The following is an 18,186-nucleotide window of genomic DNA, read 5'->3' as shown; positions in this document are numbered from 1 at the left end:
CACCACTTCAATGCCAAGGAAGTACCTCATTTTGCCGAGATCAGTCATATCAAACTCAACCATTATGGACCTTTTAAATTGCTCGAACAAAAACTCATCATTCCCAGTAAATATAAGATCATCAACATAGAGGCATACAATCAAAATTTTAACTTCACTGGCTGCCTTGATAAACAAAATATGCTCGTAGGGACATTTATTGAAACCCTCTTTGATGAAATAAGACTCTATTCGACTATACCAGGCTCCTGGAGCCTGTTTGAGTCCATATAGTGCCTTTTTGAGACGATACACTTTGGATTCGCTCCCCTTCTGTTCATTACCAGGTGGATGTTCAAGAAAGACTTCCTCATTAATCTCTCTATGCAGAAAAGATGACTTGACGTCAAGTTGGTAAATCTTCCAACTCTTTTGTGCAGCAAGGGAAATAACCACTCGAATTGTATCCAAGCGAGCCATTGGTGCAAATACTTTAGGAAAAATCCACTCTTTATTGTTGACTATATCCCTTGGCAACAAGCCGAGCCTTGTCCACTTCCCCATTTTCATTTAGTTTTGTCTTGAAAACCCACTTCACTCCAATAATTTTTCCCCTGATGGCAGATCCGTTAATTTCCACGTGTCATTTTTCTCTGTAGCTTCTACTTCTTGATCCATGGCTTGTCTCCACTTCTCACATTTCACAACATCATCAAATGTAGTGGGATCACCATTAGTAAACAAGGCTAGGTGAGCCAAGTTCACATTTTCTTCATCAGAGAGACCTACACCAGTTTCATAATCTCTCATCCAAGTTGGTGGCCTTCGAGTTCGTCCCTCTCGTGGTGCACTGTCTTCACTCGTGGTATCTCCTTCTTTTAACGAGTCACTACTATCAGACTCTTTGTTTCCCATATCTTGCAGGTTTTGGTCAGGCCCCGTGATGGGGCTCTGATACCAAATGTTAGAACCGAACTAAGTTATCGAAGAGCTTTGTGAATGCAAAGTATGATCGCACTTGTAAATTTGGGAGAATTCTTATTAAACTGAATTAACTATGGCTATTAAATAGCCTTACATGAAACAAGAAAGGAAATAACAACCCACAATTGTACAGGTCCTAGAATCGTGGTAAGTGACTAAGTCAAAAACAGAAAACAAACTTGTCCCTCAAGTATAGAAGGGTTATTAGCACGTCCAGGAATAAACCCTAGAATAAAGGAACCCTAACAACTAGAAAATCTTAACAACTTCAACACCAGCCATCCATGTCTGACAGAGACTTGGAATTTTCCGGGTGAAATCCAGCTCTGGTTTTGAGTAAGAATCAGCGCAAGTTCAAATTGAAAATTGTGATTTTTGTGTTAGATAATGACAGTTTAGAACATCATACTTGTAAAAGTTGGGAAGGGGTTTCTCATCAGAAATGAACAAAGCTTGTATTTCATCAGTTTGAATCTCTATTGTTACCCAAGTACTTGTATTTCAAACAAATAGTTGGCACTGCTGCATAATGTAAGGATTAAAACTTCTTAACAATCCAGCAGCAGAAACTTAATTAATGAGGAAGAAAATGAAGGAAACGAGAGAGAAAGCATTTAGAACACAGAGACTGATTATATTACACACAGGAAGATTAGTTACAAATGATAGCACAATGGCCATATATATATAGAAACTTAGAATCTTAATGACCAAGTAACCATTCTCATACTTATCACTTAATAAAACTCTGGTACAGTTGGGCTCATGAGAGGTCGCACTTGGTGCGATGACAAGTGCCTTCGCCCATGAGCGGTAGGTCTCGGGTTCGAGACTTGGGAGCAGCCTCTCCATAAATGGGGGTAAGGCTAGCCGACATTCACCTCTCCCAGACCCTGCGTAAAGCGGGAGCCTTGTGCACTGGGTACGACCTTTTTACAGTTGGGCTTTCCAATTCCAACGATTTCTTAATCCAGGAGATTTTTTAAGGGAATTTTAACGAAAAGCTTATGGTACTGTTCACTTTAATGGAAAAACCATATTTTTACACTAAAAAGTCATTTCTGGTACTATTCATTTTACCCTTTATTTTGTTCTTATCGTTAAAACTCAAAGTTTTTAAATCATTTTCATTAGTTTTTTTTTTTTTTTAATTTTCAATCCCAGATTATTGGTTTGCTCTTTATTTTTGGAAGCAAGCCCAACCCCCAATGATCCGTTTTTTATAGTAAGAAATAAATAAATAAATAAACTCAATAATATCGGATTAATCGTTCCAACATGGGTTTTAAGCTCTAACTAGGGTTGTAAATCGGCTCCAATAATTCAACTTCATCTTCTTTTGGCTTGTTCAAGCTCAATTTGTTATTGAAATGAGCTGAGCTAGAATTAAATAATATTAGGCTCTTTAAAGAAATGAGCTAAGCTTGATTAAAGAATTTAGGAACAGAAATAAAAAGATTTCGAAGTAAGCAGAGCTTTCAGCTTCTAAAATTATGAACAACTTGTATCCTTTTATTGGACAGCCCGGTTGGGTTTGAGGTTGGCTCGTTTGTTACAGCTTGGATCATAAATGTTACTTTAAGGGCTAACTACATTGTACGCCCTTCATGTTTGAGGTGATTTTCAAATAAGTCATGATATTTTAATTTTTTCACATTGCACCTTGATGTTTTGAAATTGTATCAATTTACATTTCTGTCTCTTAAAATGTGTAATCAAGCATTAAATTGAAGAGTTCTATTGTCAATTTGGCGCAAATGTAACCTGTATAAGGGTCTCAAGCTCACTATGTCATTTATATAAATATATAATGAATTATCATACAATCAATCAAACCACATACACAAATTAATACAGTTTTAATAGCTTAGGCCATCTCTAACTGAGCCGGCTAAAGGGCTATAGGCCAAAACATAGCCCGTTTTGACATAAAACTCATCTCCAATGGAAGGCTGGGCCAAAAAAATTTGGGATCCACCCAGCCAAAATATAGCCAAATGACCAGAGGGCTGGGCAAACATAGCCAGCCAGCCCTAGTTGGGCCCAGCTGTGCTGATAGATGATGTCATGTAGCCTCTTTTTTTTGTCTTTAAGACGAAATTTAAAAACAAAATTCTAATTTTTTCCTATATATACATAAGCCATTTCTACACAATTTTTCACATCTTTTTCACCATTCCATACTATCTTACCTTATTTTAATGTCTAAGTTGTTAACATGCAAGTAAAATTAAAATATTTAATAACATGAAACTTAAAACAACATTTAGTGACAAGTGACACTCAAAATATGTTTGAAAACCTTATTTTAATATAGTAGTTTAATTCAATTAACCGATAAAATTAAAGAACAAACTTATAATAATAAATTATTGAGGGAGCTAGCCCCCTTGGGTTGGCGATTGTATAAAGATATGGTCTGACACGGTTTATTAAAAAATAATTTCTTACATGGCTATAATCTAGACGGGAGCTAAACCCCTTCGATTGGAGATGGTTGAGAAAACTAAAACTCCACGCGCCATTTCGAAAACTACTCCTAATCTGTAAGGTGTAAAATGTAATTAACTGTAATCTCGGTTACCAAAACATCAGTTATACTCTTTAAATATTAATTATTAACGGTTTATTGTTAAGTTTGTTTTTATTTCCTTGATAGTGAAAGAGAATAAAAAGGGAAGAGAGAGTTAACAAAAATTTGTGTTGAATTTGCCGTGTGTGACCAACTTTTGCTGTTATTAACAGCCGTTGGATATGGAATAGACGGATGGGATGGAAGACCCATGACTGGGAAAACAACACACATATGGAGTGTAAACTTACTTTTCTTCTGGGTACTTTTCTTTATGGACAAAGCAACCCGCAATACGATGGACTGATTCAGCATCATGTGGCGGGGCCCGCGTTAAGCTACCCTTTTTTGCTTATTTTGTAGGCTGACTGTAGGCTGAATAGATCCACTAAACTTGTATTTGGAAACCAAGTCCAAATACATCACCCTGCCTTGGGCTTATGGCCCACTGTCCACACGCGGTTCATTTCAGCACTCCATGTAAAAATATTCTGAATTTATCACCCATCAAGTAAAAGATAAAACCGGCACAGAAGATAAATTGAGATTTGTAAAATTGGAAGCTAAATTTTTAAAAGAATGATCAACATTACAGTCTATTGTTATTCCTCTCGATTTAAAAATGAAAACACTCAGGTTCGATTAATATATATAGTGACAACTACTTGTATTCGTATTTAATTCGATGTCTAACTGTAATTGGCTTACTTAGTAAAAACAAATAGAGAAAAAGCATATTTGGGCTCAATCAACTTTAACTAATACAAGTAAGGCGGTCGGTATCTATGACAAATGGGGCCGAAGCTTGTAACCATCCTGCTCACCTTGGGCTTTTAATTAGGAGTAGCTCCATGTGCAGTCTATTTAATCGGACTGTAAAATTTCCGAAACTGAAATCCGTAAAAGTAAAAGAAGGAGCGGCTGCACAAGGAAAAAGTACAAAGAAGCTTTGCCATATATGCATTTAAAAATTTCGCGGGTTTTTTGTAGTAAGACTTGCTACTAGCATGAATACTTTACTTGCACGCAAAACAGCAAAACCTCCGAGTTCTCTCTCTCTATTTAAACTGACCCACTCTTCTTCTCCAATCCCACTCCCGCGCACAGATCCTCCCTCCACAGAGTCCACCTCTCTCTCTCTCTCTCTCTCTCCTAGCCCAGCCACTCCTCTTCTCCAATCCCACTCCCGCACGCAGATCCTGCCCGCTACCGAGTCGTTGTCGGAGTAGGTTCGTTTCGTTTTTTTTTATTATTATTTAATTTCCAAAGATCACCCAGCATATATATGCTTTAATTTTATTCGTATGAAATTTGGGTTTTATTTTTGTTATGAAAAAGAAAAACAAGTTGATGGTGCATGTGTTTTTGTTGTTTGTTTTAGTTTGTAAAATCAGATTGGTTTGGTTTGTTAGGAATATAATGAAGAATCAGTATTGGGATTTTGTGACTTGTCACAATCCTAGATTAGTGAGTTATATTGATTAAATTGGTGAGATTGTTGTATTGAGAGATGTTGTAGATCACAGTTCTCATTTCGGGAAAAAAAAATTGTTCTCTCTCTCGTTGCCCTCTGTCTTCTATCTTCTTCTTAAGCTATCTTAATTAACATGGTTATCCTCTGTTGGTCAATCTGTTCTCTCTTTTCTATCTTCTTCAGATAATATCATGGCTTCATCACTGTTTCTGGTATCCATCACCTTGGTGGTGCTCACGATCTCGGACGTTGATCTCGGCCGTTGTGGCCCCACCGTTGTGCTTCCACTGCGGCAGGCATTCCCCGCCATGTATCCCGTCCATCTAAACAAGCTTCAAGCTTGGGATCGAGTGAGGCACACTCGGGTCTTCAAACACAATGTCGGTGGCGGCGTAAATATATCCGTTGTGTACGATGATCTTTTTGAGCATATCGGGTAATTTTTTTCATCTATACATATTATAGCTTTTATTTTTGTTTTGTTCTGTTTGAATATATATAACGTTTCAAGAGCACCAAATTGAATCATCCTTTTAAAATACAAACAAAACCCCACTCCAAATCAGCCAACCAATACAGTACACAGTTTCTTTTTTTTGTTTTTTTTTGGTACATGATAGGTTAATCGGTTACACACAAAAAATGCGTAAGAGGCAAGAATTGTAATCGGTTCATTATGTGTTGTGCTAGGTTTTCTGCGAGGCACAAATTGAATTTCCTGAATAAAATAAAAACTTTACCTGTAATCCCTTCGTTTCCTAATTTTAACTCTCAATCTCTTTTTCCGATTTATGTCATCAAGTTCTTGTACCAAAAAGTTTATGTTCGGTTGAAACCACTACCGTTTTGTGTTGGTGGAACTGCTCCTTTACCAATCCTTCATTTTTTTTTTTTTTTCAATTGGGCATTCTGCTGAATGATTTCCGTGAGCTATATGTCATCTGCAATTTCCAATAACAATATTGTTTCCTTGTTAGCTTTCTGATTCAGACGTTTTTTTTTAGAAGCTGAAGTCAAACACTGGTGCTGAGCATTTTAAGTTTTTCACAATAACATTATCCTGTTAGTCTTCAATTTTTTTATGTATACTATATCTTTTGAAAATGTAGGCTTTATGTGACCAAAGTAATGGTAGGCTCTCCGCCGAGAGAGTTCCAGTTATTGTTCGACACCGGGAGTGACGTGACATGGGTTCCTTGCATTTCCTGCTCTGGCTGCCCTCGCACTACTGGCGGAGTAAGTTTTTGTTTATTGTTCTTTTATTGCATGCTGTCATTTCAACAATGTTGCATATTTACTGATACGTTTCATTTATGTTTCACAGTCTCCGGTCAGCTTCTATGATCATGGCAGCTCATCGACTGCGAAGGTGATCAGTTGTAAACATCAACTGTGCACTTACAATATCACGTACGCAGATCAAGATAAGGTTTTTGGATACTATGTATCGGATCAAATCCATTTTGACATGATTACCCGGCAGTTTGCCTCTTCTGAGTCCGTTATCTTTGGGTAAAGCTTTAATTTTAACCTTTTTTTATCAACCATTTGTTTTTTACTCTTAATATTCCCTCGGATGATTTTCTTGGAAATAGGTGTACTACTTATGAGTCTGGCATGATCACATGGAGCCCATACAAAGGCGTAGTTGGGTTTGGCCCAGGAGATGCATCCATCATTTCACAATTGTCATCTCGAGGGTTAACCCCAAAAGTGTTCTCCCATTGTCTGAGGAGAGATGACAATGGAGGGGGTGTACTCGCTCTTGGGGAGATAATTGACCCAAGGATGGTTTATACTCCTCTTGTCCCAGCAATGTAAGTATCTATTTTTTATGAATATTTTTGTTGTTTAAGTTTTATTCTCTAACTAAATAAACTATCTCCCAATTGGATTCACAGGAATTACAATGTAGACCTTCAGAGCATTGCTGCGAATGGAAAATTATTGTCTATTGACCCAGCAATCTTTAGCACGTCACACGACCGAGGCACCTTAATTGATTCTGGAACAACGGTTGCATATCTCGTCGAAGAAGCCTACTATGCTTTCGTTAGTGCTGTGAGTTTTTCCCACTTGATGTCTTTGGCTTGGATAAAAATTAGGCTATTCTAGAAAGGAATATATGTTAATTTTCTGTTTGGTTGCGTAGATAAATTTCACAGTTTCGAAATCTGTGAATCACAGTTTTCGTGCTGGAAACCAATATTATGCAGTTTCTAGTTCCACCAGGTTGCCTCTCTATCCCTCTCTCTTTCACTATGTTTTGAAAAAATACATATTGACATTTATGTCAATTAATTTTTCAGTTTGGCTGAGGCGTTTCCTCCGGTCAGTCTAAATTTTGCTGGTGGTGTATCAATGATGCTGAAACCGGAAGAGTATCTTCTAAATATTAGTTATTACGTAAGTTTTTCCTCCAACTCCTTCTACAAAAATTCTTATTTAAAAATAATTATGTGGGTGATTGCCTTTAAGTGTAATTATTGATGATGGTATGAAATAACTGTAATCGATTATTATATTGTTTCAGAAGGGTGTTACTACGTGGGCGATTGCCTTCAATAAGGCTGATGGAGGGTACACAGTTTTCGGAGGTTAGACCCAAATTTACGCTGGTTATTAAATTTTTAAAGAACATTTCTAAGATTATGTTGTTAGTATATTTGCAGTTATTTTTGCAATTTTGTTGTGAAATATTGACTTGTACTGAATTGTAACATCTTGTAATGATTTTCTTATTTCTTCAATTGCAGATGTTGTCCTTAAGAATAAGATAATCGTATATGATTTAGCTCGTCGACGGTTGGGATGGGCTAACCATGATTGTGAGATTATGAATTCACATAAACTGTTTTTTGTTTTTCCATTTCTGCTAGACTCTATGCCGATCATGTCTTAAAATTTCTCTTTTTCAGGCTCGTTGCCTTTGAATGTCAGTGTAACCTTTGGCAAAGATGAAGGTCCTAAGAGGCGACACCAGAATGGAAGTAGCTCGTCAAGTGACGTGCATGTCAAGCTACTAATTGGGATATTTTTTATACATTTTAAATGTTGGAGTCAGTCTGTAATGTAACTCTGTTGGGTGTGTATTAGTCTGTAATATAACCTTCTTTCCCTTGGGATGCTCGTACTACTTGTTTTACTTTTGCTTAATGCACAAATATTTTGAAAAGTCCTTCGGTGGCAGTAGACTTAAAATTCATATGCTTTCCCAAATTAATCATCTGGAGGATTACACATAGTTCTATATGTTTCCGACGTAACATGGAGGTCCAAACAAATTTACATGTCCTTGAGGACCGGCCTTTCTTCGATGGAGATTGTGTTCTCAGCATATATATGGTGAATCATCTATCTGTTCCATGTTGCCTAGAGGCTCACTTTTTCAACAAAGAAAATAGGCATATATGTGGATCATTTTCTTCCAGGCACTGTTTGGTTGCTGAGAAAATAAAACAACAAAAGTAAGGTCGCAACAAATTGTCTTGACTCAGTCTAGTCACACAACGAGTTCAAATTTCCACGCAACGAACCCAACTTACCCTTTTATTTGTTTACTTCGTTCACTCAGAAAGTAACCAGCTACAACTTATGCAATTTATTAGCAGCACAAATATTTTGAAAACATTAGTGCCAGAATTAAAGACTTTTAATTAGGGATTTCCTTCTGCGCTTGCGAGAATTTAGAGAAGTCTTCGGAAATGGAGTTCATCTCTCCTCCCCCAGTACAGCGACAAAGTTTGTTTATGCATGCACAGTTGAAGCCAATGCAATTATATTTTGTTTCGCACTTGGGGTCCACTTGGTGCTTTGCTTCGACGCCAAATTGTACACCTATGACCAGCATTTGATTGATTAATATTCCATATTTATGCAGACAAAGGGAAATCTCTAACTAATATTGCATACATAAAAATAGTTCCTTATTGAAATTATAGTTCATCTCCAACTCAGGTGTTGATTTAGCCATTTTATATTATGGTTTAGTTAATTGCGTGAATGACAAAGTTGATACCAATTCATCGCCAAATCAAACCCCCTTCCCCCCCCCACACCCTTTCTCTTTGCAAATATATTGGATAGGCTCTAGTAGCTCGATTCCACTTTATTGTAGTTCAAAAAAATAATTTCGTGAATGACAAATTTGATGTCAATTCACCAAATCAAACCCTGCTCTGATACACACATACACACACACACACACACACACACACACAAACACACACACACACACACACATATATATATATATATATATTTTTTTTTTTGAGAGACGTATTTTACCACAAGAAGCTGCAAGCAAGAGCACCATGATGAAAGCTAACTTGACTGAACCTTTCTCCATATCTCTTCAATTTGTTGATAGCCTAAAGGAAAAGAAGTACGATGGTTGTAGATTAAGAGTGTGCTATAAAACTTATTTCTGAGTATTAGTTTCCTGCAAAGATACTATTATATATAGCTGAAGCCTAGAATTATTTCTTTAACTGCAATTCTCGATTAAATTGGATTCAATGAATCGTTTTTTGCATGGATTTTTTTTGTAAATAAAATAAATCATGAAACACTAATGTTAAAAAAAAAAAAGGACAAAATCAGATTACAATCCATATTAGTTTTATTTCATGCCTAAAATACTTAATTAGCTGTCTAAAGTTAGCCATATATGAAATCAAAACTTTTTTAATGTCTGAGTTACTAGTGCACTCTAATTCTACATATAGTTATAATGTAGTTGAATTCGAGGATTATTTTCTATAAATGATTGTTTACCAAGGGTTGGATTCTATTAACGAAATGCATGTGTAGACAAGATTTTTCCTAAGACAAATAAGAGAACTATACGAGGATTATGAGCTCAATATAACAAATTTATATTTGATGTCTTGAACAAACCACACATAAAACTCTAAAGCTCAGTCTTATGGCCCATGTAGATATCAAGATGTCCTTTACGCCAATGATATCACTATCTATCCCTCCATATATACCTTTTTGGTTTTGTTGACCCTAAAAACTACCAAGCTTTCGTGGTGCGCAGGCCGAGTAATTAATAAGCTAACGACGTCCTTCGGTTGTGTGCGGGGTGAGTACACAAACTGCCCTGCGCAAACTCTTGCTCTACGCGAAACCTCTCAAACACCTTAAGATTTGTATTTTCTTTTTCGCCAACATATCTTCAGTTTGGATAAACAGCAATATGAAGGCAACCGGCGAACATTTTCAATTTGGATAAATAACATTGTTGTCGTAAAATCAGCCAACCGCGAAGCACCTTCAGTCTCGATAAACAGCACTGGGACGAGGTTGACTGGTTATCCATCCAAGTCTCAGTCGAGAAGGATTTTCAAATCCTTATTGGCAGAGGTCATCTCATCAGCCTTCCCGGCGAAGTGAAGTGTTACCAGGTTACTACATGCGGCACCCTAAGAGCTGAATTTGATATTAAACTTTGCAGAACTAGCAGCCTTGTCTTCAGGCTCTAAAACCCGAAAGCCAAGGCGTGTTCCTTCTTCGGCCACATTCGCAAGATTCAGAAGTTAGCAGGGCGCCCAACGCAACATCAACAAATTTTACTCACCAACCGACCTCGGCCGTCGAGTTGGCACGCCCCGCACACAACCGAAGGACGTCGTTAGCTTATTAATTACTCGGTCTGCGCAACACGAAAGCTTGGTAATTTTTAGGGTCAACAAAACCAAAAAGGTATATATGGAGGGATAGATAGTGATATCATTGGCGTAAAGGACATCTTGATATCTACATGGGCCATAAGACTGAGCTTTAGAGTTTTATGTGTGGTTTGTTCAAGACATCAAATATAAATTTGTTATATTGAGCTCATAATCCTCGTATAGTTCTCTTATTTGTCTTAGGAAAAACCTTGTCTACACATGCATTTCGTTAATAGAATCCAACCCTTGGTAAACAATCATTTATAGAAAATAATCCTCGAATTCAACTACATTATAACTATATATAGAATTAGAGTGCACTAGTAACTCAGACATTAAAAAAGTTTTGATTTCATATATGGCTAACTTTAGACAGCTAATTAAGTATTTTAGGCATGAAATAAAACTAATATGGATTGTAATCTGATTTTGTCCTTTTTTTTTTTTACATTAGTGTTTCATGATTTATTTTATTTACAAAAAAAATCCATGCAAAAAACGATTCATTGAATCCAATTTAATCGAGAATTGCAGTTAAAGAAATAATTCTAGGCTTCAGCTATATATAATAGTATCTTTGGAGGAAACTAATACTCAGAAATAAGTTTTATAGCACACTCTTAATCTACAACCATCGTACTTCTTTTCCTTTAGGCTATCAACAAATTGAAGAGATATGGAGAAAGGTTCAGTCAAGTTAGCTTTCATCATGGTGCTCTTGCTTGCAGCTTCTTGTGGTAAAATACGTCTCTCAAAAAAAAAAAATATATATATATATATATATATGTGTGTGTGTGTGTGTGTGTGTGTGTGTGTGTGTGTGTTTGTGTGTGTGTGTGTGTGTGTGTATGTATGTGTGTATCAGAGCAGGGTTTGATTTGGTGAATTGACATCAAATTTGTCATTCACGAAATTATTTTTTTGAACTACAATAAAGTGGAATCGAGCTACTAGAGCCTATCCAATATATTTGCAAAGAGAAAGGGTGGGGTGGGGGGGGGGGGGAAGGGGGGTTTGATTTGGAGATGAATTGGTATCAACTTTGTCATTCACGCAATTAACTAAACCATAATATAAAATGGCTAAATCAACACCTGAGTTGGAGATGAACTATAATTTCAATAAGGAACTATTTTTATGTATGCAATATTAGTTAGAGATTTCCCTTTGTCTGCATAAATATGGAATATTAATCAATCAAATGCTGGTCATAGGTGTACAATTTGGCGTCGAAGCAAAGCACCAAGTGGACCCCAAGTGCGAAACAAAATATAATTGCATTGGCTTCAACTGTGCATGCATAAACAAACTTTGTCGCTGTACTGGGGGAGGAGAGATGAACTCCATTTCCGAAGACTTCTCTAAATTCTCGCAAGCGCAGAAGGAAATCCCTAATTAAAAGTCTTTAATTCTGGCACTAATGTTTTCAAAATATTTGTGCTGCTAATAAATTGCATAAGTTGTAGATGCGAGAAACATAAAAATAAGATGAAGAAATGAGATATACCTGGCTAACTGAATGAAAAGCACTTTGATTTGATTTTCAATTGAACAACCTTAGATTGTTTATTTGAGTTCGAGTTTTGGGAATTCAATTCCATAATACTCTCTCTTTTATTCTTCAATTATAATTTAGGCGTCCAACTTATGAGGGCTGACTTATACGAATAATGAATATATCCTATTTTCTGTTTATATATGAACACATTTAGATTAAAAATTTATAACAATAATTATTAGAAGACTAAGAGTCAAAGGAATATGAGCTTCATAGCCATTAAGTTGCTTTGTAGATAAGCCATACCCATTCCAAAGAACCGAACAAATGGTTCAAGGAAAGTTTGCGTGATGCTGATTGATATATAATTGAGTTTTCATTACAATAATCAAGGCTCCATTGGGCTTACTGATAAACTGTTTGTATTAGAAGGAGAACAGAATATGATGCAAACCTTAAATTTTGGGTACGTACATATATGTTCTTTTCCAGTTCAACCAATCACTCGCATAAAAATCCAATAGGGTTTCGATTTTTGGATTCTTTTTTCGTTAAATTGGTTCTTTTAGTTCTTGGTTTTTTTGTTGTTGTGATTTTGGTGATTATTATATGCTTTTAGCTGGTTAGTTTTGAATTTCAATCTATAATGCTTTTAGCCAGTTATTGTGGAGAATTCTTCATTAGATTTTTCGGTTCTTTTGTTGCCATATTATCTAAGAGTTAGTAATTTTTATTAGGTTTTGTATATTGCTTGAATTTCAATCTATGATGCTTGGAGAATTCTTCATTAGATTTTTGGGTTCTTCACAAGATAAATTCTGCAATGAAAATATCGATGGCAACCAACTTAGTAAATACATTCGGAAAAAAAAAAAGAAAAAAAAAAGAACTTAGTAAATACATGTTATCAGAATAGATGGCAACCAAATTACCTTTCACCAGAGACCACAACAACTTCAAGAACCGTTACCAAACCAAGAAATTTAATCCAAGCAATATACAAAACCTAATAAAAATTACTAACTCTTAGATAATATGGCAACAAAAGAACCGAAAAATCTAATGAAGAATTCTCCACAATAACTGGCTAAAAGCATTATAGATTGAAATTCAAAACTAACCAGCTAAAAGCATATAATAATCACCAAAATCACAACAACAAAAAAAACAAGAACTAAAAGAACCAATTTAACGAAAAAAGAATCCGAAAATCGAAACCCTATTGGATTTTTATGCGAGTGATTGGTTGAACTGGAAAAGAACATATATGTACGTACCCAAAATTTAAGGTTTGCATCATATTCTGTTCTCCTTCTAATACAAACAGTTTATCAGTAAGCCCAATGGAGCCTTGATTATTGTAATGAAAACTCAATTATATATCAATCAGCATCACGCAAACTTTCCTTGAACCATTTGTTCGGTTCTTTGGAATGGGTATGGCTTATCTACAAAGCAACTTAATGGCTATGAAGCTCATATTCCTTTGACTCTTAGTCTTCTAATAATTATTGTTATAAATTTTTAATCTAAATGTGTTCATATATAAACAGAAAATAGGATATATTCATTATTCGTATAAGTCAGCCCTCATAAGTTGGACGCCTAAATTATAATTGAAGAATAAAAGAGAGAGTATTATGGAATTGAATTCCCAAAACTCGAACTCAAATAAACAATCTAAGGTTGTTCAATTGAAAATCAAATCAAAGTGCTTTTCATTCAGTTAGCCAGGTATATCTCATTTCTTCATCTTATTTTTATGTTTCTCGCATCTACAACTTATGCAATTTATTAGCAGCACAAATATTTTGAAAACATTAGTGCCAGAATTAAAGACTTTTAATTAGGGATTTCCTTCTGCGCTTGCGAGAATTTAGAGAAGTCTTCGGAAATGGAGTTCATCTCTCCTCCCCCAGTACAGCGACAAAGTTTGTTTATGCATGCACAGTTGAAGCCAATGCAATTATATTTTGTTTCGCACTTGGGGTCCACTTGGTGCTTTGCTTCGACGCCAAATTGTACACCTATGACCAGCATTTGATTGATTAATATTCCATATTTATGCAGACAAAGGGAAATCTCTAACTAATATTGCATACATAAAAATAGTTCCTTATTGAAATTATAGTTCATCTCCAACTCAGGTGTTGATTTAGCCATTTTATATTATGGTTTAGTTAATTGCGTGAATGACAAAGTTGATACCAATTCATCTCCAAATCAAACCCCCCTTCCCCCCCCCCCCCCCACCCTTTCTCTTTGCAAATATATTGGATAGGCTCTAGTAGCTCGATTCCACTTTATTGTAGTTCAAAAAAATAATTTCGTGAATGACAAATTTGATGTCAATTCACCAAATCAAACCCTGCTCTGATACACACATACATACACACACACACACACACACACACACACAAACACACACACACACACACACACACACACACATATATATATATATATATATTTTTTTTTTTTTTTTGAGAGACGTATTTTACCACAAGAAGCTGCAAGCAAGAGCACCATGATGAAAGCTAACTTGACTGAACCTTTCTCCATATCTCTTCAATTTGTTGATAGCCTAAAGGAAAAGAAGTACGATGGTTGTAGATTAAGAGTGTGCTATAAAACTTATTTCTGAGTATTAGTTTCCTCCAAAGATACTATTATATATAGCTGAAGCCTAGAATTATTTCTTTAACTGCAATTCTCGATTAAATTGGATTCAATGAATCGTTTTTTGCATGGATTTTTTTTGTAAATAAAATAAATCATGAAACACTAATGTAAAAAAAAAAAAGGACAAAATCAGATTACAATCCATATTAGTTTTATTTCATGCCTAAAATACTTAATTAGCTGTCTAAAGTTAGCCATATATGAAATCAAAACTTTTTTAATGTCTGAGTTACTAGTGCACTCTAATTCTATATATAGTTATAATGTAGTTGAATTCGAGGATTATTTTCTATAAATGATTGTTTACCAAGGGTTGGATTCTATTAACGAAATGCATGTGTAGACAAGATTTTTCCTAAGACAAATAAGAGAACTATACGAGGATTATGAGCTCAATATAACAAATTTATATTTGATGTCTTGAACAAACCACACATAAAACTCTAAAGGGTTAAAGCTCAGTCTTATGGCCCATGTAGATATCAAGATGTCCTTTACGCCAATGATATCACTATCTATCCCTCCATATATACCTTTTTGGTTTTGTTGACCCTAAAAATTACCAAGCTTTCGTGTTGCGCATACCGAGTAATTAATAAGCTAACGACGTCCTTCGGTTGTGTGCGGGGCGTGCCAACTCGACGGCCGAGCTCGGTTGGTGAGTAAAATTTGTTGATGTTGCGTTGGGCGCCCTGCTAACTTCTGAATCTCGCGAATGTGGCCGAAGAAGGAACACGCCTCGGATTTCGGGTTTTAGAGCCTGAAGACAAGGCTGCTAGTTCTGCAAAGTTTAATATCAAATTCAGCTCTTAGGGTGCCGAATGTAGTAACCTGGTAACACCTCACTTCGCCGGGAAGGCTGATGAGATGACCTCTGCCAATAAGGATTTGAAAATCCTTCTCGACTGAGACTTGGATGGATAACCAGTCAACCTCGTCCCAGTGCTGTTTATCGAGACTGAAGGTGCTTCGCGGTTGGCTGATTTTACGACAACAATGCTATTTATCCAAACTGAAAATGTTCGCCGGTTGCCTTCATATTGCTGTTTATCCAAACTGAAGATATGTTGGCGAAAAAGAAAATACAAATCTTAAGGTGTTTGAGAGGTTTCGCATAGAGCAAGAGTTTGCGCAGGGCAGTTTGTGTGTTGAATTAGAGAGGCCCCCTGAATGTTGTCCACAACACTGTAATTATAGAAGCAAATGTTGTGTGGCGCGGCTTCACACTAGTGTAGGATTTGATTTCAATTCAAACTCGTAAGCTAGGGTCCCAGTCAAAGACTTCTCAAGGTAAGCAACAACTTATCTTTTAGATGCCATCATGGTCTCCTTATTTTATGCAAATAATTAGCATGCAACAACCTATCTGATGACCTCCACGGTGCTAGAACCAAGGCATGCAAATAATCAACATGCAAGTTTATCCCCTAGCCATGCATTTCCACAAGACTCGGCAATAAAGGGGGCATTGCCTCTAGTAATTCGAATGCAAGTTTAACTTTTAATCTTTCCACCAAATCTGTCTAGGGGCAATCATTTTCAAAAAACCGACTCGATCACATATTCCAGCCGTCCACGTGCATGCATGTGTCAACTAGAGAATTGCAAATGAATTGGAATTCTTTTCATGACCATTGGTTATTATATAACCATTCTTATTTAATATTATCCCATGCAAAGAAATCCATTTCTAAACAAATGCCATGATATTGATCAAATTCAGTTTAGATAAATTGATATATTATTAAAAGATACTATCATGATTAAAACCACAATATATCCTTTAATAATAATTATCTTAACTATTCTTTCATCCGACGGTTAAGAGCTATGTTCACTCAACGACCTTGATTGCACGAGCCGATAGTGTAAAATCAGGTCCAAACATTACCCCCCAGTTTCCTTGGCTTATATGCTGAATGGTTAAGGAGATTAGTCATTTGTGCCTGGTTCTTCAACCTTTTGTCATGTTATTCGGCTATCCACTCCATTTATTCAAAAGAAAGCATAGCCAAAAAACACCAAGCCAAAACGACTCCAATATCGGCTTCGTTTAATCAGCACAATTGAAGAACTCTTCGTATCGCTGAAAATGAAAATAATTCTCAGTAATCAAAACCCCACCGAATGAGTCCTTGTAGCGGAAACACATGTTCGCACTTGGACTAAAAATTTCAAACAAACGCCAACAAATAGCTTTGTTAAAACCAAGTCTTGAAATGATGTTGTCTAACTTGAAATTTCAAACAAATGCCAACAAATGGCTTTGTTAAAACCAAGGCTTGAAATGATGTTGTCGGCCATGCATATCTTTATCACATTCTTTTCTGACTTGATGACCAACCACGTTGACTTGATGACCAAAGCTATATGGTTGAGGACAGTTATGGTCAAGGGCAGAATCCTCTTGCCTTCCACGGACCTTATTGGTTGTTCTGAACTGGAAATTATCAGGCCACCATTTTTATCTTGTTGAACTAGAATGCTACCAAATGAGTCGATACCGTCGATTTTGAACCAAGTTTAGAAATGAATTGATACACTGAGCAACGAATGCTGGGTCATCAGCAGAGACTATCGCTTAGTCGTCCTCTCAGCTCAGAACTGTTCATTTCTGCATGGTGAGCACATATTTTTTTCTCTTTACTACCGATCAGAATAATTCTAAAAGTTTCATCTATGATTAGAGCTTTGAACCGCTGACTGCCATAATGAAACCTTCCTCACTGCCGAGCTCGACTCATAAAAATCATATGCAAACATTTTCCTCTTCTTGAAGGCTCAACAAAGACTTCTCAACTAAAACCTTATAATCCCTTCGACCGTCCACTTCATTGGGTCGAAACTTAAGCAAAAGCGGGGTCGAGAAAAAGAAAATTTGATTCTCAATAATCTGCCTACCATCAATCCTCGGCCTCGACATAACCCCATGTTGGCTGGTATCCTTAATTTCTCAAATGAAAACAGAAAACAGAAGCTAAAACAGACGTCGAGAGAAAAAAAAAACTCTGGCCGAGGGCATGTTACGATGCACAAATACCTTTCCAAATCCCCTTAGGAATCGAGCCTCGCCATGATCATCCTTAATTTGTCTCACCTTTCCATATTTCCAAAACGAGTAATGAGTTCGCCGAGCCGTCGAAACCGAACCCTCACAGCCATGTCGTTGGTGGAAACAGCAAGATCAGCATCACAGCGCCTCATTATTAGCTCCTGCATTGCTTTTTTCTGTCGTTCTCAGACCACCCGGCTTACTCGAGACGACGTAGATGGGTCAAGAGGCTCATTTGAGTCGGAATCATTCGAGTCATGTGTGCTC

The 18,186-nt window shown here is 36.4% G+C and overlaps 1 protein-coding gene across 1 annotated transcript; it reads left to right on the top strand.

The window, feature by feature from the left end:
- The first annotated feature begins 4,687 nt into the window (after positions 1-4,687).
- LOC126611008 (aspartic proteinase 36-like) lies at positions 4,688-8,136 on the top strand. Its single transcript, XM_050279193.1, has 11 exons — positions 4,688-4,764; positions 5,193-5,445; positions 6,119-6,245; positions 6,334-6,521; positions 6,605-6,826; positions 6,911-7,070; positions 7,162-7,241; positions 7,319-7,415; positions 7,543-7,606; positions 7,766-7,837; positions 7,928-8,136. The coding sequence occupies exons 2-11, from the start codon at positions 5,201-5,203 to the stop codon at positions 8,083-8,085; spliced, it is 1,413 nt and encodes a 470-aa protein (XP_050135150.1). The 5' UTR covers positions 4,688-4,764; positions 5,193-5,200; the 3' UTR covers positions 8,086-8,136.
- Positions 8,137-18,186: the final 10,050 nt, after the last annotated feature.

The sequence above is a fragment of the Malus sylvestris genome, chromosome 17 (genome assembly GCF_916048215.2).
Source record: "Malus sylvestris chromosome 17, drMalSylv7.2, whole genome shotgun sequence".
Classification (NCBI taxonomy): Eukaryota; Viridiplantae; Streptophyta; class Magnoliopsida; order Rosales; family Rosaceae; genus Malus; species Malus sylvestris.
Note: the sequence above shows the minus strand (reverse complement) of the source record. Positions and strands in the feature narration are given on the sequence as shown.